At 43.3% G+C, this 22,852-nt stretch overlaps 1 protein-coding gene and 1 long non-coding RNA gene across 3 annotated transcripts; both read left to right on the top strand.

Moving 5' to 3' along the window:
* Positions 1–4,198: 4,198 nt before the first annotated feature.
* LOC133904003 (uncharacterized) lies at positions 4,199–4,704 on the top strand. The gene is made up of 2 exons (XR_009907386.1): positions 4,199–4,389; positions 4,486–4,704. It is a non-coding gene; the product is annotated as an uncharacterized LOC133904003 (long non-coding RNA).
* A 1,009-nt stretch (positions 4,705–5,713) lies between these two features.
* LOC133904128 (uncharacterized) lies at positions 5,714–7,092 on the top strand. 2 transcript variants are annotated; one of them, XM_062345620.1, is made up of 2 exons: positions 5,714–6,216; positions 6,316–7,092. In XM_062345620.1, the coding sequence occupies exons 1-2, from the start codon at positions 5,887–5,889 to the stop codon at positions 6,871–6,873; spliced, it is 888 nt and encodes a 295-aa protein (XP_062201604.1). In that variant the 5' UTR covers positions 5,714–5,886; the 3' UTR covers positions 6,874–7,092. The 2 variants fall into 2 exon arrangements, with proteins under 2 accessions (XP_062201604.1, XP_062201605.1); XM_062345621.1 differs by having other exon boundaries at positions 5,889–6,216; positions 6,297–7,092.
* The last annotated feature ends 15,760 nt before the right edge of the window (positions 7,093–22,852 follow it).

Below are 22,852 nucleotides of genomic sequence, written 5' to 3' on the forward strand. Positions count from 1 at the left end.
TGCTCAAAAATGGGTTTGAAATGGGTTATGTGGACAAAACGTTATTTCTCCTCTAGCATGGCAATAATTTTCTCTTTATTCACATATATGTGGATGATATCATTTTTGTTGGTTCATTTCATGCTTTTAGTTGCCAAGTTTGCAAAGTCTGTGAGCAGAGAATTTGAAATGTCCATGATGGGAGAGTTGAATTTCTTCCTTAGACTTCAAATCAAACAAACCAATGAATGTACCTTTGTCCACCAGAGCAAGTACACCTAAGATGTACTGCGGATGTTTGACATGATGGATGCAAAACCCATGTCAACTCCAATTCCTGTGTCGGTAGCTCTGGATGTGGATGAAAATGGAGGAGCGGTGGATCAGAAGGAGTTCTAGAGCATGATTGGCTCCCTTTTGTACCTGACTACTACGAGACCAGACATACAATTCGTTGTGTGTCTGTGCACTCATTTTCAAGCTTCTCCGAGAACCTCACATCGCCAAGCAGTCGAGCGGATTATGAGGTACCTCCACTTTACTCTCGAGCATGGTCTATGGTACTCTGCATCAGCGACACTTAGACTTCACGGTTACTCCGATGAGGATTTTGCTGGGTGTCGTATTGATCGCAAATCTACTTCTAGAACATGTCAGTTCCTTGGATCTTCTCTTGTGTGTTGGTATTCCCGCAAGCAATCCAATGTAGCCCAATCCACCATTGAAGCCGAATATGTAGTAGCCGCTAGTTGTTGCTCCCAGCTATTGTGGATGATTGATACTTTAAAGGATTTTGGGTTGAGCTTTCAGAGCATGCCACTTTTATGTGACAGCACCAGTGCTATAAGCGTTGCCAAAAACCCCGTGCTTCACTCAAAGACAAAACACATAGATGTGAGATTCCATTTCTTGATAAACCACTATGAAAAGGGTGGTATTGATCTTTGTCATGTGGATACCCATAATCAACTTGCAGATATATTCACCAAATCGCTTGATCAATCCACCTTTGCTCGCTTGCGAGGGGAACTTGGTGTGTGCTTTCCTTTTTGAGTTGGAGAGTTTTTGGTTCTCTTGTAATATTGTGTACATTTGTGTTTTCCTTTGCTCTTTTATGTACACCTTATGAGATACTCTGTTTATGCATTGCATCTCATCATGTATCATATGATCATCATGTGCAAAATGCATGTTAGCGAGCTTCTCTTATATGTTCATAGCACTTGCTGGTACTAGTTATGAATTTGTTCTAAGTGTAGTGGATGTATACCAATCTGTGCAAGCTTAGGCTCTTTTTGAGATATGCTATAAAATCTGTTGAGTAAGCTTGTCTTTTCCAAGGATGAATTTAAAATATGAATATTGAACTTAATTATTTGTCACCCTTGAGTATTTGCTTTAGCTGGATTAGTGCTTGAATTAGGGCTACTTCTGTGAAAAGCTTGAGCTAGCCCTCCTTGTTCAGCTCAATGGATTGGGGAACATTGCACTATGTTCTTTATCTTTGTAAATGTTTAGCCCATGATTAACCCTTGGGAGACCTTATGCTCTTTTGTGTCGCAAAGGCACAACTTGCTTTGGTCTTATGAAAATTTTGCATATTTTGAATCACATGTTAAGTCAATCTAAATGCATGATCAAGTATTGAGAAAAATTCATAATGGCTAAAGTTGATTTGAGAAAAACCCCTGTGTCAATTGTGTATTCATATGTGGTCACTAGTGCTCAGCACAACGTGTTCGTGTGAATGGTCGCATGTACTCGTCTGTAGTCGCTAGTGTTCTTTGATAGTGGTCATGAATGTCCTGTACGTGGTCGTAGGTGGCTCACGAGTAGTCACTGGGTGGTCGAGCAGCTCCTCCGAGCAGTGCTCGCGGGTATGTGCTCGACTGGGATCTATAGATGGGCCAAAGTATTTGATCAAAGAATGAAAAAAAGACAATCTGTACTAGTTAAAATGTGCTAAGTATGTTTTGTTTCACCTTGTCAAACTAAGTCTTGGATTGATATGTGGGTGTTTGCAAAGCCCGTCGGGTAGAACTTGGTTCATTGGTTTGAGCTTGACATAGCACTAGTTTTACTTAATCCTTGTACTTGTCATGTAACTGTGGATGCTTCTGTGGTGACATCTTTTAAAATTTGAAAGACATGATCAAAACTTGCTTTTGCTCCTGGTGCTTGTAACATAGTATCATTTTGAGACTTTGCATGCCTTTGGGCTATATCACTTTACTCCTCGTAGTGCTTTGACATGTCTGGTCGCTTGAAATGCTTTGTAATCTATATGTGAAGCTTTGTATGCTTGCACCTCATATGCACCCCATTTCATGGCATGATTAGTTGTGAGCTTGATGTTTGCATTTCCAAAATGGGGGAGAGTGAAGAAAGGGGGAGAGGGGAGAGATTGCATAGTAAGGGACAGATGGTCAAAAAGGGGAAAACGGTGAGAATATGCACAAGGGGGAGTGTGCATTCAATTGACCCAATGTTCTCCTCAAAATTGAGTGGGAGCTTGTACTTATTTTGCATGGCGGCTTTTTGTGAGTTTTGAACTTCTATGGCCCTGTTGAGCTTTTACCCAATTCTTTAGGGCCATATGAATTCTCGGTTGTGTTGAGCCGTTGCCCAATTCTTTGGTAACCGAGAAGTTCTCCTTTGCTTTTCTCCGGTTTTTCTTGTTTTTCTCATTTAAGTGACCTTGTGTTTGCTTTTCTTGGCTTTTGGTCACTTAGATGAATTTCTTTTCTTTTTTAATTATCAAATCAATATCTTTGTGTTTTAATGTTGTCAATGCACTCATCAAGGGAGAGATTAGAACACAAGGGAGATTTGTGTTGTTGATGCTGAGTGATTGATGTAATTCTTGATTCGGAGCATTCGGTTTGCATAGCATATTTCAATTGTGTTTGATTATGTTTATGATTAACCGGGGGTCAAAACAGAGGATGGTGGAGAGACATGTTTCTTGGCTCATGATTTTAGGTGTATGGATGCGATATGGCGATCGACGGTAAGGCAGTGAAGGGTAAGTGGAGGCTTGGTGCCAACAGACCGTGCTAGGCCGGGTGGAGCTATTGGCGATCCGTATCGCTCACATGGAGGGGGCAAGAAAACATGGTGGGAAGAGAAGGTGATGAAGATGGCGTCGACCAAGTCAAGGTGGAAGGCGATGGAAAATCGAGAGGCAACCCGGTGGTGGGAGAGTGAAGGCTTGAAGGCGTCAAAGGTCATGACGAAGATCGGACACGCGTCGACATTGAGGAGTCATGCTTGGAGAAACATGCAAGCCGGTTTTGTTGGTTTTTCCTCAAAACCGGAGGCGGAATCGGAGGATGCGTGTCACCATCACAAAGCTTGCTTGGAGATGAAGCAGAGTGGTGAAGGCGCTACGTCCGTACGATGGACAACAAAGAGCACGTCAACACCTCTCCAGGACCAATCTTCTTTTGGATATTTTCTTAGGCTTGGTTAGGATTTCAAGAGAGTGTAGTTAGAGTTCATAGCTCTAAATTTTATCTCATTAAGAGTGGGAGGATGAAGGGCGGCTTCCAAACCATGTATCTATGAATCTTGCTAAGTTCATATTTCTATTCATCAGTTGCTTAGCAAACTTGTGATGATTTTGATCTCCCTCCTGTTTATCTCTTGTTCTTGAAGTTTTAGTTGATTTTTCACTTCTCACTTGTGACAGCGATTTCAAGTGATTTTGTTGGGTTAAAAGGTTGCTAGGACTTGTGTGAGAACATATAGGTTGATCCCTTATAATCTCCATCACACGAGCAACTTGAAGTCCTTTTTCTAAACATTTTCCACTCCACTTATTTTTGGTCAAATCCACAAAATAGAGGTTGAAATCTTGATCTCTTTGATGAGTCCTTTTGGATAAAGACTCACAGTGTTCGTGAGAAGTTGTGGCTAAAATTTTGTTGGATTTGGACCACGTTTAGTTGGATTTTTTGTTTGGATCTTGTGTTCTGAGCTGCAATTTTTAGTACTGCAACCAGTTCATAACTTCGGTTCCTATCCAGAACATCTGTGAACAGTGTTTAGTTTGCAACTAGATCTTTTTCGGACCTTTCTGCTAGTCGGAGTTACTATTCATCTGACCGGAGTTACTGTCCATCAGTACTGTTCGCCAGTAGTGATCGGAGAACTTTTGCTGTTTGCTATGAGCACACCTTTGTGTTGTTTTCGCTGTGCTTTATGTTACTCTCAGTTGTGTTTAGTTCTTGTGAAGGATTAGATTCGAATTAGACATATGCCTTATTCCTTGATTAAGAATTTTTAAATATTTCTATTCACCTCTCTAGTCACCATTCTGATCTTTTACAAATAAGAGGGGGCTTGGAAGCTCGAGGATGAAGCTAAGCATCAGTGGTCCAGCCTTGACGCATAATAATTTTGATGGAGGTGAGGCATCAAAACAAGCCACGTACAGCTTAAATTGTTGGTCTCAGATGACTTGTGCAGTGAGGCATAATATTCAGCTCTTGCTGGCTTGTGTAGGGTGTCTCAGCATCTTTGCATGCTTTGTGGCAAGCAATTGCTTGAGTGGAAGTTTCGTCGATGATTGGGCTTAGAGCCTTGCAGACCCAATAGCAATCATGCTACTACTTTTCTGTGGCCAATAGGAGCGTTTTCACATCTCTGCTTATGACTGTATGACTGGATTTGTTTCAGAGAAAAAATAGCAATAATGAGGGGATTGCATGATATAGTGCAGATTATCGAGCTTCCTTATTCCAAATTGCGCGCATTTGAAATGGAGTTTGCGTCCACTTTGGTCAGAACAGAAATCCTTCTAGACTCTGCCAGCGTCCCCGTAATGACTTGCGTATCCGGAGCAGAAATGACTCGATCTCTTCTAGTTGCGTCAAATCTTTTTTGAGGACTGCATCGCGGGCGGTCAATGAATGCGCTTTACCAGCAAATCTCCTCCTTTCGAGAGGCCGATACCGCATAGAACGAGTGAGGGCATATATTCAGTTCAAATTCTTATTTTTAAGAAAATTTCAATGGACTTAGAATTTTTTTTTACGTTACAAAGGTATTATCACGAGGCCTCTCGATATGAACTCTCTCTCAATTTGTTTCACTCTTGCTCTAGATGTGATGCGGCAGCAAGTGGCTGAAAGGGAGAGCACATGACAGCGTGGGAGTAGAAGAAGAAACTGCGTACAGGGGAGACTGAAGGTGGAAGAATAGGACAAAGGGTTCACGCCTGAGAAAATTGATGGAGGGACTTGGAATAGGAATCCGGTGGTATTTTTGCAAGCGGCAAAAAAATTGATAGTATTCTTTTAGGTGTGCTACCAGGGCTATTTCCCATATATTCAAAATAATTAGAATTTTGAGTTATACGAAATGTTATGGGCATATAAGCCTAACTAAGCTTTGGTTACATGGTTAGTGAGTGGTTATACCTTCTACTAATTAGAGATCAAACTCTGAGTTCGCTTCTTATGTACCTCAGAAAATTGATATAGCTGTCTATCGTAAGACGTATATAATAATATTATCGATATTCAAGATCTATATTTTTGACATTCAGTGGACGCTGAACTTAGGTATACATTTCTGCACACAAGCGGGGCATATATACGGTCACTGCAATCAGGTGCCATGTAGGATAGTATGTGGATAAGAACGGCCACGTCGAACGCCACGCCATGGTACACTCCACGCTGGCTTCCTCCACCGCTTTAAAACGAGTGCCCCCTGCTCGTCTCCTTCCTCCCCTGAAATTCGCACCCAAAATAATCGACCCAAAAAAGATCAAAAAACCCTAACCGCTCCGATCAAATCATCGAAGGGTCGCTTCCCACGCCCATTTCTCCGGCGACCTCCAAATCCCGAGATCGTGTCCCCTAGTGATACGATCGGCGCCGTTCCATTCTTTGCGACGATATGAGGGCAACTCCGACCGATCCGCCCACTGCGCCGCCCCCGGCACCGGCGAGGTCGATGCTGAAGCGGCTGTTCGATCGGCAGCTCCTGCGGGTCTCACCGGCGGAGAGACTTCCGTCGGCGGCGGTGGGAGAGAAGGATGAGACTGAACCGAGCTCCGTGTGCTTGGACGGCATGGTGCGCAGCTTCTTGGAAGACGGCGGCGTCGCGGTCGCCGAAAAGGCAGGACACGGCGGGAGGTACTGCAACTGTTTCCACAGCAGCGATAACTCCGACGACGAGGACGACGAGGAAGCGGCGGCGGGGTCCGACATGGCCGAGACGATCAAGGTAGTTATTTGCTTCTTTGACTTCGTCCCTCTGAATCGACGGTGACCATGCTCAAGGGCGAAAGGACTGACCTTTTCCAGCTCGTGGCTCCGTGTGCAGGGCCTCGTCCAGTGCGCGACGCTCCGGGAGCGCAACCTCCTCGCCGACGTCTGCGCGCACCTGGAGCGCCAACGCGCCGCGGGGGCGCGCCGGCGCGACCTGCTTCGCCTGGTGGCTGCCTCGCTCCGCGCCGCAGGACACGACGCCGCCGTCTGCGTCTCCCGCTGGGGCAAGTTTCCCTCACACCCGGCCGGCGAACACGCGTACCTCGACGTGCTCCTCCCGGCAGCGTCCGACCGCGGCGCACATGAGCGCGTCCTCGTGGACGTCGACTTCCGGTCCGCGTTCGAGGTGGCGCGGCCCACCAAGGCGTACCGCGCCCTGCTGCAGCAGCTGCCAGCGGTGTTCGTCGGCAAGGACGACCGCCTCCGCCTCCTCGTGGCCGCCGCCGCCGACGCGGCGCGCGCCAGCCTCAAGAAGCGCGGCCTCCACCTCCCGCCCTGGCGCAAGCCCGAATACATGCGCGCCAAGTGGCTGTCCCCCTACGACCGCGAGGTGGCGCCGCCCGACGAGGCCGCCGCTGCCGAGGTCCATGGGGAGGGAACCGCCGCCGCGTGACAAGAGACCATTGTTGGAATTTTTGTCTTTGAAGAGGGTGTATCTGCAAAAGTACATTCTCTTCAATTTTAACCCATTTTTTTGGGTAGTATTTTGGACTACGAAGTGAGAGGTATGCATTACTGTATTGTTAGTATCACGCGAAATAGAGAAAAATTATGTACTGTAGCGCTAGTTTTTTGAAGAGAGGTAAAAAAGAAAATTTCGGATTAACATCCATTTTGATTTCTTATGTTTATAATGTTTCAGTATTCATCAAATTTGCCATGATAGTGGCAATAATAATTGCCAAATCACGGCCTTAAAAGCCTCTAATCTTCAATTCTTGCATTTGTGATGTCACGGACTAGTGACCAGTTGTGAGAAACGGTGATGTTTTAGGAGGGAGTGAATTATGATATTTTAAAATTAATTATTTTAAAAATCTCACAAGATAAACCTATCTCAATTTCTATCTAAATGTGCTTTACATTTATCTAGTGTGTTACTCTACTACTCAAGAGGATTACAACATACTCTATTAAGGTAAACTACAAGTATGTAAATGCGGAAACGTAAATAAGATAGAGAGATAAACTCGACACAAAAGATTTTTATCCTGTGATATCGATGGCACAAAGGCACCCCTAGTCCATATTAGAGCACCGCAAAGGATATGCTTCCAGTCGCCAAATCTCTTCCGATCATGGCTCTCGAGCTACCAAGTCACCAAAACAATACCTCAATCATGATGAGCCACCAAGCTACCAAGAAGTTGTCTCACCACTAACCTCTCTTTCAGTCACTTGCGCGCCGTCTTCACTTCGGAGCTTTAGTCAAAAACACAAAAGCTTCCACATCCCAGTACAATCTTCTTGCCGCTACTACACACTAAATCAGAGGGTCAACAAGTTATCAGCGAGTCACAAAGTCTTCAAGACGCTGGCGTACCTCTCGGTATATGGTTGGATCCTTGATCCACTCTCTAGGTTGCAGCACCTAGCAACACTTCTCTCTAGGCCTAATATCACTGAACACTCTCTAATGGTGTGTTAAATTGCCATGGATGAACACTTTAAGTACTTTGGTGGTTTGGATGTCTGTCAAGTGTATCTGGAATTCTCTGGACTCCAGCAGTATGTCACACCTTCAAATGACTCAGTGGATGGGTATTTATAGTCTCAAACTCGTCAACTAGTCATTTTCACAACGGCTCAGAAAAGTTGTTAGCACCGAATGATCCGATAAGATTAGTAGTACTAACATCGGATCATTCGGTGAGTACATATTCAGAAACTAGCCGTTGGACTCACACTCAAAGTCATCCTAAACACTGAATACTCCTGGGTATACTTTATCTCCATTACCAGACTATTCGGTGAGTTATCCTGAGACAGACCGTGTCACTTCTTCTCTATACAGAACACTATTGTACACTTCCACTTGACACCGGACCATCCGATCAGTTCACCTTCGTTCTTCGACACTTGGAATCATCTCTGCAAGAAATGCTCCAGTGAATTCTCCGGTGCGCTCACTTCCTATGTCACATCTGGTTTATACGAATAAAACCAGATACGGCTTATGTGTGTCCAAGATATTTAACACAAATAATGATGTCATAGGTGAAGTAACAAAAGCAATACTTTATAGAATAAACGTTAAACTCTTACATCAATTGACATATATTATCTTCTATGTAGATATCTGCAGTGAAATATAAGCATTGTTGCCCAACAACACCATAGGCAACCGACCGGGAGACATGCGCCCTAGAACGTCACAACCTCGTCCTGGTAATCTTCAACATCTTTACTCACTGAGCAGCAGCACACATGCCATATGGTATAGAAAAAATAGCAAGTATGAGCACATGATTCGCTCAACAAGTGTATATGAGAATAATGATATGCATGCTTATAACAATGATAGGCTAATACAAAGGTTTATTTGCATAAATGCTAGTAAAGGAAACAATTGGACTTTATAACATTGAGTAGCTATTAAGTGAATGTAACCCCAATTAAACCAACCTTTATCTAACACCCAAGGTTGATTATCCTGTAAACCATAACCATCTAGTACCACCAGTTTCACCAAACCATAACCATAACTATTCCACCATCATATCCAAAACCATATCCCAAAACCAACTAATCATGTGAGGATCAAACTCTCTCATAACCGTGAGCACGGTTGATATATTAGATTTTACACTCTGCAGAGGTTGTCCAGCTTTCCCCACAAGATGTGATTTCATCGCATGCAAGCAAATGACTAAAATATCCATTCCGCTAGTGCTGATCAGGCACATTTCACACTTCCTAAGGTGTTCGGTCAGGAGATCACTGCAAGGCTATTACAAAGTTTCTTCCAATATGTGCATACTTGCTAAGGTTTCACCGCTAGATTTTATGGAACATGCGTGGTTGTCCTACCCAGAAGCCCCCTCTTGCGCCAGATGGTTCAGGATCTTAGATCCATTCCTCATACACCCATTTCCACTAGCCAAATGGTTCTGGCTTAAAAGCCTTCCCTACACGTCTACTACCATTTGACACACATAAACTGGAATCCACTAATTAATAAGACAAACCCTCCCATAAAGGCTCGTGGTCGGTATGTTACTTCTTGGGTTGTCGCTCCACAAACCGGTCATTAATTAGGTCACTTGAGCAAAGACTAAACTAACAACATAACCATGACAAACCATAAACACCTCTTTGCTCAAAGCCTAAGGTTCCATATTGCTAAACTATTAACAAATTAACCATCATCGTTGCTTATGTTCATTAGTCAAGTATATGACACTTTCCAACATCCTGACAGCATGGCTAAGCTACCCAAAAGACTCATACCAGCTACCTCTTAGGCTTCAAGGGATGTGAAAAGAATAACTAGGGCAAATGCTAATATAGGTGATTACCCATTAAGTTGACATTGCATGTAATTTTGTATAATAAAATATTTAAAAATATAGGTTCAAGATGATTAATAAGTACACTTGTCTTTTACCCAATACTGCTTAGTGTTGTTGAAACCTTAGTCTTGAAGTCCCTCGAATAGATCAAAAGCGTTATCATTTAATCGTGAATTCTATCGACAAACAAAAGCAACATCGAATAAACACCAAATAAACTCCAAATGAAAAATAATAGAAATAAAATGATAGAGTGGGATATTTGATTGAGCTAGACAAGGAGAATAAGATTGACTGGACTTCTTTCAAAGAAAGATAAAGCGATAAGGACTAGAGTTTCACATGAAATGATAGAGAAGATTGACTGAAGTGTTAACATGTGCGACCTAAAATTAATATATTATTTTAATATCAAAAACTTATGTTTGTGGTAAAATGATATGTAGTTTCAGATCTATATATCATTGTGATAACCATAAATTTACTGACTTGCATGGCCCCAGAACTCTCTATGGTGCAGTTGGCTCCCCTACTGGGGACACCTCCATGATCACAAATCGTCCCGTAGGCATCTTCGAGGGACCTCGGACACGATGCTGCTCCTGGAATTGCTCATTGTCGTGACCCTCCTGAGCATCAAGCATCTGTGCATAAACAAAAAAAACTATTGGAAAGCTATACGATAATATGTACAACAGATACATTCATCTACTTATGAATTACCTCATCGCCTCCACATGCGTCTGTTTGGTCCAAGTTGAGGTAGTGGCTCGGGCTACCTTCTTCAATGTTTAACGGCGGCACTACATCTCCTTCTAACAGCTGGTCTGGATTGGCGGTTGGTGATGCCATCACTTCCTAGGAGTTTTGCATACAATGACAACGAGCGGTTAGGTATTCTACATATAAAGAGCAGAGGAAGGAGGAAGATAGAGATAATGCCGACGAGGGAGGGAGGGAGGTTGTCGAAAGAGTGAGATAACCATGAAGGAATCGATAGGTCACGACCACATTTAACAAAAAAAAGTCACATCTTACAAAGCAAAATAGGCATAAAGGTACTGATAGTTGACACATTGATCTTACAAGTCACATCATCTTATATAGCAAAATAATGATGATTACAACTAGAACTAGGATTATGACATTTTTCCACGTGAAATCACATTTCTTATTTTCAATGTTAGCCAATTTTAGCTCGGCTTGGATGACTTGACTGTTGTATGCCGCAACAGCTTCATGTTTGGACTTGTATCCTTTGTAACATGCTCCTTTGAATCCATTAACTTGTCCATGGCATTCCTCCCAATCGGAGAACACTCCACTTTGTCGACCACGATGAACAACATACCATGTCATAGCAGTCCTAAATTTCAGAGAATATGCAAAAATAATATACTACAAACCACACTAACACCAAAAAATGTTACTGCAAAGAAAAGATAGTGTTCATGTTACATTACAGCACAGTGGCTCTAGCAAATGGCCTTATTAGGACTTCAGTATTGATTACCTGTTCGGAGAGAAAGCATTCTTCTCAAGTCAGCATTTATGTGCCAGTCCTACTAGTTCAGAGAGCAGCTTCTCTCAAGATGAGCTAAACGCCCTATCTGCGGTTAAGAACATAAAACCTCATAGATGCTCGACTGACCCTTTCCGACTGACGTGGGGCTGATGTCTCTACAATATGTTCTACAACATGTAGTTGTGGTTCAGTAGGAGCTGAAACATTTTCTGATAATTCTTGAATCTCTTCGAGCTACATCGTGCTCCCACTAACGTTCCTCAAGAGAAAATCTTTCTGTAAAAAGACACCATTATGGGTGACCAACACTTTGCCTTCTTCCTGGTTATAGAAATAATATCCTTTGGTTTCCTTGGATACCCCACAAAGAAGCACTTATCAGATTTGGAAGTGAGATGATCAGACGTCAAACATTTTACATAGGCCTCACAACCCCAGATCTTAAGGAAAGACAATCCGCGACGCTTCCCGGTCCATATCTCATATGGTGTCTTCTCTACAGCTTTAGATGGAACCCTTTTTAAAGTGAACACAACAGTTTCTAGAGCGTATCCTCAGAAGCATAATGGAAAATCAGATTGGTTCATCATGGACCAGACCATGTCTAGCAAAGTTTGGTTCCTCCGTTCGTACACCCCATTACATTGAGGTGTACCCGGCGGAGTCAACTGTGAAACAATTCCACATTGCTTTAGATGATCACCAAACTCATGGCTCAAATATTCACCTCCACTATCAGATCATGGAAATTTAATTATCTTGCCAAGTTGGTTTTGTATTTCATTCTGAAACTCCTTGAACTTTTTGAATGACTCAGACTTGTGCCTCATTAGGTAGATGTAACCATATCTACTAAAGTCATTGATAAAAGTAATGAAGTACTGAAAACTACCTCTACGATAGAGCTTATTGGTCCACATACATCCGTATGTATAAGGGCCAACAACTCACTCGACCTCTCTCCTTGACGGGTGTAAGGCACCTTAATCATCTTGCCAAGTAAACAAGATTCGCATGTATCAAATAATTCAAAATCAAATGAATCAAGAAGACCATCTTTATAGAGCCTCTGCATACGCTTCTCATTTATATGACCTACATGACAATGCTAAATAGAAGTGGGATGCAAATCATTAAGCAGAGGCTTCTTTGTATTAATGTTATAGAAAGGGACATCCTCAAGAACTAGAATATATAATCTATTCACCAATGGACAATTACCATAGAGCATACCATTCAAATAAATCGAACAACACTTGTTCTTTATTATGAATTCATATCCATCTTCTTCCAAACATGAAGAAGAGATAATGTTTTTGCCCAAGGCAGGAATGTAATAACAATTATTAATTCTAAGACTAATCCTGAGGGTAGCGATAAGGAATAAACACCGACAACCCATTGTAGCAACTTTTGCACCATTGCTGACACGAGCATCCAACTCGCCTCTCACACACTTCCTAATCCTTTTCAGTCCCTGCAATGATTTGCAAGTATGAATCATCGATCTTGAATCAAATACCCATGAATCATTAGGACCAATAGACAAATTAATCTCAATAACATTCATACCTAAAGTGGAAGTCTTACTTCCCTTCTTCTTCTTCTTGAGTTCTTACAAGTACAACTTATTGTTCCTCTGCTAATGGCTAGTCTTATGATAGTGGTGGCAAGCATCAGAAGCAGCAAGGCCAGCCTTAGACTTTCAAACAGGTCTAGGCTTTGTGCTCGAGATCTCATCTGAAGCTTTAGCCATGGACTTGCGCTTTCTCTTCTTGCTATCCTTCTGAATCATCATCACATGACTGGAGCTTTTCTTAATGCTTTCCTCAGCAGTTTTAGGCATTTCATGCAGTTCAGCCATGTTCTTCTCCATACTATTCATACGAAAATTCAAAATGAACGCCTCGAATCTCGTAGAGAGCAACTGGAGAATCACATCCGTATCCAACTCAGGGCTAAGGGGAAAACCAAGTTTTTTTCAGTCTCTCAATGTAACCAATCATCTTGATCACATGAGAACTAACTGGACTACCTTCTGTCAACCTACACGCAAACAAGGATTTAGAGGTGTTGAACCTCTCTACCCTAGCTTGGTTCTCAAACATGCCTCGGAGTCCCACAATCATATCGTGAGCATCCACGTTCTCATATTGTTTTTGAAGCTTAGTGGACATAATGGCAAGTATGAGACAACTAACATCGAGTGAATCATTGGTGTGCTTCCCAAAACTCATCAGGTAATCCCATTACCAAGCTATCAACACCAACCTTCCCAAAACCTAGATCCCTACTAATCAAGAAGAAGTCCAGGGCGATCTTGACCATGAGCACGGTTGATCGATCAGTTTTACGCTCTGCAGAGGTTGCCCAACTTTCTCCATAGGTCATGATTTCATCACCCGTATTACCAGGTGACAGTATCCATATTGCGATGCTGGCCAAGCATCTACACACTGCCTAAGGCGTGCCACCAGGAGATCACTACAAAGCCTTTACAAAGCTCCCGCTGATCCATAGGCACCCACTGAGGTTTCACTACTAACAGATGATTCTATCGCTGCAAAAGCCCCCTCTTGTGCCACTCAACCGTCCACTGGTTCCCACAAAATCAAATGGGTGGTTAATTAATTAGCCAGGCCATACCCATATTGGCTCCATGGTTGAATGCAGTTTAGCCAGGTTACATGCTTCAAGAACCGGTCCTTATGATCCCACACATATACATACACATTCCAACTGTGCATCACAACACATGCCTCTTCTCGCACCATCCTCAAACCAACCATCTTGCTAGGATCCCTAAACTCCATGTTGCTACAAAGATTACCGAAACTATTTTGTGTTGCATAGTCCATTAATGAAGTTATTAGACAAACCCAACCCTTACCCATGACAACAAACTAAGCAAATCTACCCTTGACACATATTCCAATACAAGCGATAAGGATAATCATGAAAAATCTAGTAAACCCTAACAATAGGTTTTATATTGGCCAGCATGCATGAAAGATAGAAGAAAGACACAGTATAGTAGGCTCAATGTGGTCAAGGACACTTGCCTAACAGCTGCTTAGTGATCCTCGTAAAATTAGTTTTGGCATATCTCGAAGCCTTGGCCTTGTAGCACATTGAATCTCGAACTGATGCTCTTGGAGATCCTCGTATTGCTTCAGAACGTAGTTGTCTACTCGCAGGAACAACTAACAAAAGAGAAACACACAAACAACTGAGAACAGTACATCAAACAAAAGCATCACAGGTCATAAAAACTCAATGGTTGGATATGATATGATTTTAGAAGCAATCGGGTGCAAGAACTGCTCAAATCAGAGTTCAGAAGGAGGAGAACATGTTTTCAAAAGATTAAATTAAGGTTAAAAGGAAAAGGAGACAGAATATTCCCTAGGAATATCCTCTATGGATTTATAAAATCATTTACCAAAGGAAAACCCTAACTATGGTGATGGCCTGACATTAGCAGGGAAAAGAATGAAGGACTAGGTGCATGCGACAATGACGTGGTGGTGGTGTGTCGGGAACTAGGGTTTTACCGAAAAAGAATATCTGATTAGATTTTGTGTGAGATAATATACTACTTTATCAATATTATTTTAATATTTGAATTCATACCGTGTGCATAATGACATGTGAGCTCTATATGTCAAAGTCATGTGATATGCATCGAGCTATTAAAATAATACTATCTAGAATCTATATATTACTATGTGACCAATTAACTATCGAACATGAACAAAGATGATTCGTTGGAAACTTGCCAAATTTAGATGATTTTACAAAGTGGCATTGGAATTTGGATGAAATTCATTGAATTGGACATATTGTGTTTACTGAACAAGATTTGAATAGATAACTTGTATTTGAATTGAATTGATTGGAATTCGTATAGGAAAGAATGAAACGATGGAAATTAGGGTTCGTACAAAATGATAAAAACATTAAGAGATCGATTGTTGAATGAGGCTGAAAAGCTAAAATATTGTTTAATATATTGGATCCATAATTTGCAATGCGATGACATGGGGCCCACATGTCATTGTATGCGAATGTGAATTCAACTGTTAAACAATATCTTAATTTTGCAAAAAGGAAAAGGAATAGGAAACTATTTATGAAAAATAGGAAAGGTTAGGAGCTTTTTTTTGCAAATTTTACTAAGAGGGAGGGGGTTAGAGAGAGCTCAAAGAAGAGGGAGATGGCTAGCAGTGGCTCTCGATGTTGCCGGCGACAGAGGACTTGTGGGTGGCAAGGAGTGGTGTAGACAGGGTCGTCGCTCGTGGTCGCCGTGCTCGCCCTCAGCTGTGACGTGCGGAAGCGCGTGCACCTACAACGGTGGCTGTCACACCCGGTTTTAACGGCCAAAACCAAGTGCGACTTATGTGTGCCCAGGAAGTTTAACACACATAAGGACGTCATAGGTGAAGTAACAAAAGCAATACTTTATTCAATTAAACGTTCACTTCTTACAATAAAAGACTTCACCTAAGCAACCTCAAAATTAACCTAAATGACATCATCTAAACGACGGCAGCAGGACGAAAACATTGGCGACCAATACTCCACAGGCACCGACTGGAAGACACGCTCCTTAGAACACCAGGTCATCGTCTTGGAAATCCTCAAAGTCTTCCACTGAGCAGCATATATTTTTGTAGGAGAAAGCAAGAGTGAGCACATAATGTACTCAGCAAGTGTGGAAAAATAATGACATGCAGGCTTATATCAAGAATAGGCTGACACAAGGTATTATTTGCGTAAATGCGAGTAATGAAAACACATTTGGACTCAAAAGCATTAGACAAGTATTAAATGAATGTAACCCATCAATCCATCATCTAGCATACAAGGTTCCCCACCCTGCATACCACAACCGTCTCCCTATACTAAGACCAAAACCACACCATCTAGTACTCCCTGTACCAGAACCAAAACCAAACCACCATCTAATCATGTGAGGATCCAAGTCTCTCATATTCGTGAGCACGGCTGTTATAACAGTTTTACACTCTGCAGAGGTTGTCCAACTTTACCCACGAGTCAGTGAATTCCATGTTGCCGTGTTTGCAAGACACTTAACACACGCCAGTGGTGTGGCGCCAAGAATTACTGTATGACACTTTCCACTAACCAGAGACTAATCCAGTGTATGTCTGCCCACTAGGTTTCACCGCTAGGCTTTACGCAAGCAAAGCTCCTACCCAGAAGCCCCCTTTTGTGCTAACCCAACGCACACTGGACAGACTCTAATCAGTATGTCACGCCTTACCCATATCAGCCTCGTGGTTGGTACGTTACTTCTTGGGTTGTCGCTCCACGAACCGGTCCTTACTTAGGTTACTTGAGCAAACACTAATCCAACGTCATAACCATGACAACTATCACCAACATCCCTATGCTCAAGACCTAAGGTTCCATGTTGCTAAAACATCATCATATTAACCATCATTACTGCATATGTTCATTAGTCAAAATTATGACACTTTCCAACATCCCAAAAGCAAGGCTAAGCAATCTATCCATAAAAGACTCCTAACCATAACCCATCTAGGTTCCAAGGGATGATAAGGGAATATCTAGGAAAAAACCCTAACATAGGTGACTACCCATCATATTGACAGACATTGCATGCAGTTTTGTAAAACAAAACATTTAAAAATGTAGGTTCAATATGATCAAGGACACTTGCCTTCTCCTTGCTGCTGCTCAGTGTATTCTTGCTCCTGGTCTTGATGTTCTTCAAATTGATCCGAAACGTTATCGGCTAATCGCACAATCACCGGCAAATAAACAAACAAGATACACTAAGAACAGAGCACAAAACAAAAGAACAACGAGATAAAAACTAGCTAAAAAGAAAGAACACTGAAAAACGAATCCATCGGCGCAAGAATCGCTTAAATCGGAGTTACGATGAAAACGTTAGGGCTAAAACAAGTCTAGGGTTAAATCTAGAAAAAAGAAAAGGGCTTATATTGAATTAAAAGAAAGTTCAGGGACCTTTTTGTAAAAATAGAGGGACCTAAATGTAATAATGAAAAAGTATAGGGACCTAACTGTAAAAAGATAGGGCTCTTTTTGTTATTTCAGAAAAGTTCGGGGGCTAAATTGCAAAATTACCAATTAAAGAAATTATTAGATCTATCTTTATACTGAAAAAGGTTTGAATTACTGACTGGGTAGCTCTGGCTGACGTGGTATGGTGACAGGGGTGACACATCAGCAGAAAGGTTGAGGTGGCGGCTGAGGTGGATGGGTGACATGGCATAGCTGCTGACTGGGTTAAGTGGCAACGCGTGGCAGCTTCTGGTTGGTTGACCGAAGGGGTAAAAACAGATCTAATCTGGGCCGAGGGCTTCGGATCCGACGGCTGGGGAAGGTTTGGGCGGTCGGTAGGGTGGTTCTCGGCGGAGCCGAGCTCGGGCACGGCGGCGGCTCGCCGGAGACGAGCGCTAACCTCGTCGCCGACCTCGGATCACGACGACAAGAGGCCGAACACGACGAGAAGGAAACGGCGATCTCGTTTTGGGGCTTTCCGAGGGCGGCGCGGCACGGGAAGGTGGTCGGCGACGGAAGGGGGCGGCGGCTGCTTCGGGAACTCGTCGGAGAAGGCTCTCTGGCGGCGCAGAGATCAAATCGACGATGGGAAAAGCTTCTGCGGTGGCCGGCACTCGCGATGGTGGGCTCGGGATGCGCTGCAAGGCTCTGGAACGGCGCGGCGGCGAGCTCGGTCGAAGCGACGGCGAGGGCAGCTCGGGAAGCTCTGAACTCGGCGTCCAAGGCTCGGGTTTTGGGCGATTTCTGGTTGAGATGCGTTCGGGGAGGGAGGCTCTACTTATATAGGCATCTCGGGGTGTCCAGGACGATGGCGCAGCGAGATCAACTCAGACACGGCGGTGGGGAGTTGTATCCGAGCTCAATTCCGCGATTTCCTTAGAGATAAGGCCGGCTAAAGATAAAGGGATCCCGGGGATTTGATTTGGCAGCTTTCTAGAAGTTCTCGGGTTCGGTTCGGGCTCGAATTCGAACGGAAGACGGCGGCCGACGCATTCCCGTGTCTGCGTCGGAGTCCGATTGAGGAGGAAGAAGGTTCTGACATGCGGGACCCGCATGTTAGTGGCTTGGGTGAGGCAACTCGGCGCATGGGCTGGCGCGCGGAGATGGGCCGAGGTAGGCGGCCCGGGTGGGAGGGGAGGTCGGCGGTGGCTGGGCCGAAGCCGAGGGGAGGCTGGGCCGAAAAGGGAAAAGGCAGCCCATGAGAGGTTTTATTCTTTTTCTTTTTCCTATGAATTCAAAATCCAAATTCAAATTCAAAATCCAGGCAAAAACTCTTAAAAAAATTCATCAAAAAAATTCAAATAAAATACTACTTGCCTAATTTAGCATGAATGCAAAATATTCACTTATATCCTATGTCATTTATATCTTCTTTCATATAAAAATAGGGTTTTCTCTCTTTTAAAATATTTAAACTCATTTTGAACTTATCAAATATTGAGAAATTTTAGAATTGGAAAAATTAGGGTGTTATAGTGGCGCACAGGTGGTTGGTGTGGCCATGGCTCTGATGGTCGGGGACAGTAGAGAGGAGATGCTTTGGCACCGCATCGTCTTGGTGAAGCAAAAGGTGGCCGGAGAAGGAGAGAGGGGAATGGAAAATGGTGAGGTACGGTGTTGTGGTGGACAGGGGTGAAGGTGACGTTGGAGACGAGTTCCTGGTGGCGGTGTTGTCCTCTGGGTGCGAAGGCACAGCGTAAGGGTCACCGGAGGCAGTGATCGACCATGGGTGGTGCTCCACCGGAGTTGGAGAAGAAGGCCGTGGTGGTGCTGATTTTGTGCATGAGAAGCAAGGGAGACTGGTGGAGAAGGGCGCTGAACTGAGAAGCAAGGCCGAGAGTGGGTTTTTTAGGCGTAAGGAGAGGTGGAGAAGCCTGGCCACAAAGAGAAAACATTTGGTGAGAGTTAAGTCACGCTTTGGGATGCATGCAAGGCGGTTTTCATGGTTTGGCTTCAAAACTATGGGAAGGTTGGAGTGCACGTGGTGCCAACGTGAAGCTTGCATTGAGGTGAAGCTAAGTCATGAAGGCACCACGGCCGTTCGATGGACAGAGAAAAATTCTAATAAAAATGCCCTCGGTGGTACGTAGGAGTGCATTGGAAGATGGGGGCAAGAAGGGAACAAGGAAACTTAGGTGCTAAAGAAGCTCCCTAGGCCTATAAATATAGGGGAGGGGTTGTGTGAGAGGTAAGGAGCCAACCATTAGAGTGTGTGTGTGCTAGAGTTTTAGAAGTGAGAGAGAGGAGTACGTAGTCTATTATTAGGTGAGAGATTTTGTATGCAAAAATACTTTGTAATCCATCAAAAATAGGGTATTCCTTTGTAAGCAATAAGGTTTTTGTTTACTCTTATGCTTGTGTTCATCTACTTCTAGTTTCCATCTCTTGTTACCCCTGCTTTGTTTGCAAGTTCTTCGGGTTTTTTTTGGTGATTTTCGTTTTCGTTGAAGAGCTGAAATTTTCTACCATGTTGAAGTTGTTCTTCTTGTTACTAGAGGGATAAAAATCACATATGAATTGGTCTTGAATCATAACTATCCTCTAGATCCATCAACTTAGAGAGTTTCTTCACCCGGTGCTTATTTCTTTGGATCTGAGTATTCCTTCATCAAATTGAAAACTTTTTATGAGCTATGACACTTGGATTGACCTAGTGTTTGAATCCATCCAGTGGAACTATGATCTTTTCCTACTTATTGGGTTTTACTCCTGTTTCTCTTGGTTCTTGCTTCCGCTCTTTGTTTTGAAGTGCGTTGGGTGAAAGATTAGAAAAAGACCATCCAAGAATTTGGTAAGCCACCTATTCACTACCCTCTCTAGTCACCTTTCTCGGTCCTACAGCATCCGTGGTGGCTACCACAGATAGGTACTCACATATTACAAAACTAAAACACAAATATCTATCTTTTACCACTTACAATTTTTTTCCTTCTTTGCTAGTCTCTGCCACCACTATGTGACTTCATACAATGGATTGATACTGAACAGGGTCAAGCAGATGTGTTCCTCCTACACACCCAATACCAGGTGATATGGAGATGATTCCATGAAATAGAAGCCAACGAGAGGAGAGAGGCGACCCGCAAATGCCTACAGGAAGAAGAGTAGAAGAGGAGAGAGGAGCAAAACCACCTCAAAGTGGAGGCGCGTGAGGTAGATAGGGAGCACAAGCATGAGAGGGCGCATTGGTCTCGTGAAGCTAGACCTGAGGTGGCGAGTAAGGGAAAGTATCCACACTGCACTCAGTAAAGTGTCAGCAGTAATCGACTAGTTTAATTCCCTAAGGCATGTTAGGTTTAAAATTGGTATATGTCTAGCTTACTTTCATAATTGTACCATACATATCAATGTCGTTGTTAGTTTTTGTATGTGGCTCCTTTAAATTCCCTAAGGTATGTTAGGCTTGTCATCATTACTTGCATATAATGGAATGAAATATGTACCGAACATGTTGTTGCTACTTCCGTGCATGTGCAGGGCCTTAGTTTAATTGATGTAGATTGCAAACAAGGCAGGTGAATTTTTTAGGCTGGTTGGCTGCAAAGGCGAAGGATGGTCTGAATGGTAGGGTGAAGAAGAGGGAAAGGCCTCCAACAGTGGGATTGAAGAATTGTTGGATGTTGGGAGAAATAAGCGACAAACTGCTAATATTATTTAAATGTTTAATTCCAAATGTAATAAGTATTTGCCATATGTATATATACAAGAATAAGAGTATTTCAGAAGCATTAATTAACATAATTAAGCTACTCATGTTCAAGGCATAATTCAGCATGACAATTAAACATAGGCAAAAAAAATCATCATATTTAATGTTGTGTATATTGCTCTCAGAAAAGTGGGTTTCTACCTAAGGTAGCCTTCCAAACACTTAATTGGCAACCGTTGATCCTTGACTAGCATGACAGTCTAGCTTACTAAATTAGGGTTCTGGTTACTCAATTAATTGCCTAGATAATTAGGGCTACGCTAAAACCCTAAGTATTGTCACACTAAGTCTCACTACGTCCTTATCAATGTCGATCATAAAAACCAACCCAAAATTCATCCAGTCACACCTAATTCAAATATGAATAACATATTGCACGATAAATAATCCGAGAAGGCAACAAGCAACTTACTACACTTCGATTGTTTGTGCAGGGTTAGCTCAAGTGAACGTAAACATCTTGTCCCAGGAAACAAATTCCATCGTTCGTGTCTAAGGAACACTGATGGTAGGTCAATAGAGATATGAAAGCCTACATTGCCAAAGAAGGGGATCATCCTCAACAACAACCCAAGCAACAGGAGTACATCACACAAAACAGAGGCCTAAGCTCCGAAACAAGAAACAACAACACTGACACCACCAACACTCCACACCATCACAAGGCACAACAAGGATAGAAGGACATCCTACAGACAGAAGACCAGTGACCACAACAACATGAGCATCCACAAGCGCACCCACATCTGCACACACACGTGCACATGACCAACACACAGAGCCACATGGACATTGATGGCCGCATTACCCTCGATGAGGATGCATTCACCAAGAAACCAACGAGGAAGAGTGGAAGGACCGCATCACCACCGAACCAGAGAAGGCTGGTGGACCATGAGCACCACCATGCCAATGAGAATATGGCCAACAACACCATGTTGTGCAAGGATCGAGCAAAACCTAATCCTAGAAACCGCCCAAACCCTAGCGCACACCGTTGGGTACCAACCGAGAAGGCCAACACCACTTGATGTGACACAGAGGAGCAGGATAGGGCAGAGCAACACAAGATTGACCAAGATCGAGGAGGAGCAGTGGGGAATTGAGGAGGAGGTTGGTGTGTTGTTGGATCAGGATCATGAAAGAGGTGACATGGTCCCATTTGTAAGCAAGGAGGGGAGCAATGGCGCCGCTAGGCCGTTGGCTGCTGCAGCCACGGCGCTGCCCCTCACTCTCCTTTCTCTATGTGCATGCGCGCCCTATCGACCGGGAAACATGATTAAGAACATTGCTGAGTAGGCCCGACTCGGTTGCTCCCCCACGGGCGTTGTAGCAGCCTAGTTGTCCACCAAGCCCTTATCCCCCCCTTTTTTTCCTTGACAATTTTATTTTTCCATTTCTTTTTCAAATCTTCCATTTTAATATCTTGCAAATTCAAAAAATAAAGGAAAAATCCCAAATTGGACAACAAGAATGAGCAGCGGATGGACATGATGATCAGTACTAGCCCATTCAGAAAAACCTGTTACTTGGTCAACCAAGTCCATTTAACATAAGAGCATCTCCAAGAGGCTCCCTAAAATTGGTTCCCTATATCCCTCATATGCACCTTCTCCGATTCTGTGACACACGCCTACGTTCATCTCCCTGTGCTCATCCCTGTCACCCCTCCTGTCTCCCTTCCAGCGTCACCCCTCAAGTTCCCAGCACCTCATCTCCGAGCATAGAAGGTATAGCCTCAAATATTCCACAGGGTGGCACTAATCAAATA

This window comes from Phragmites australis, chromosome 21, assembly GCF_958298935.1.
Source record: "Phragmites australis chromosome 21, lpPhrAust1.1, whole genome shotgun sequence".
NCBI classification, from domain to species: Eukaryota; Viridiplantae; Streptophyta; class Magnoliopsida; order Poales; family Poaceae; genus Phragmites; species Phragmites australis.

What these genes read in the sequence shown, in the direction of transcription:
- LOC133904128 (XM_062345620.1), top strand. Translation starts at nt 5,887, where the DNA reads ATGAGGGCAACTCCGACCGATCCGCCCACTGCGCCGCCCCCGGCACCG. An exon ending in ACATGGCCGAGACGATCAAG is followed by an intron (nt 6,217 to 6,315) that starts GTAGTTATTTGC and finishes CTCCGTGTGCAG; the next exon opens with GGCCTCGTCCAGTGCGCGAC.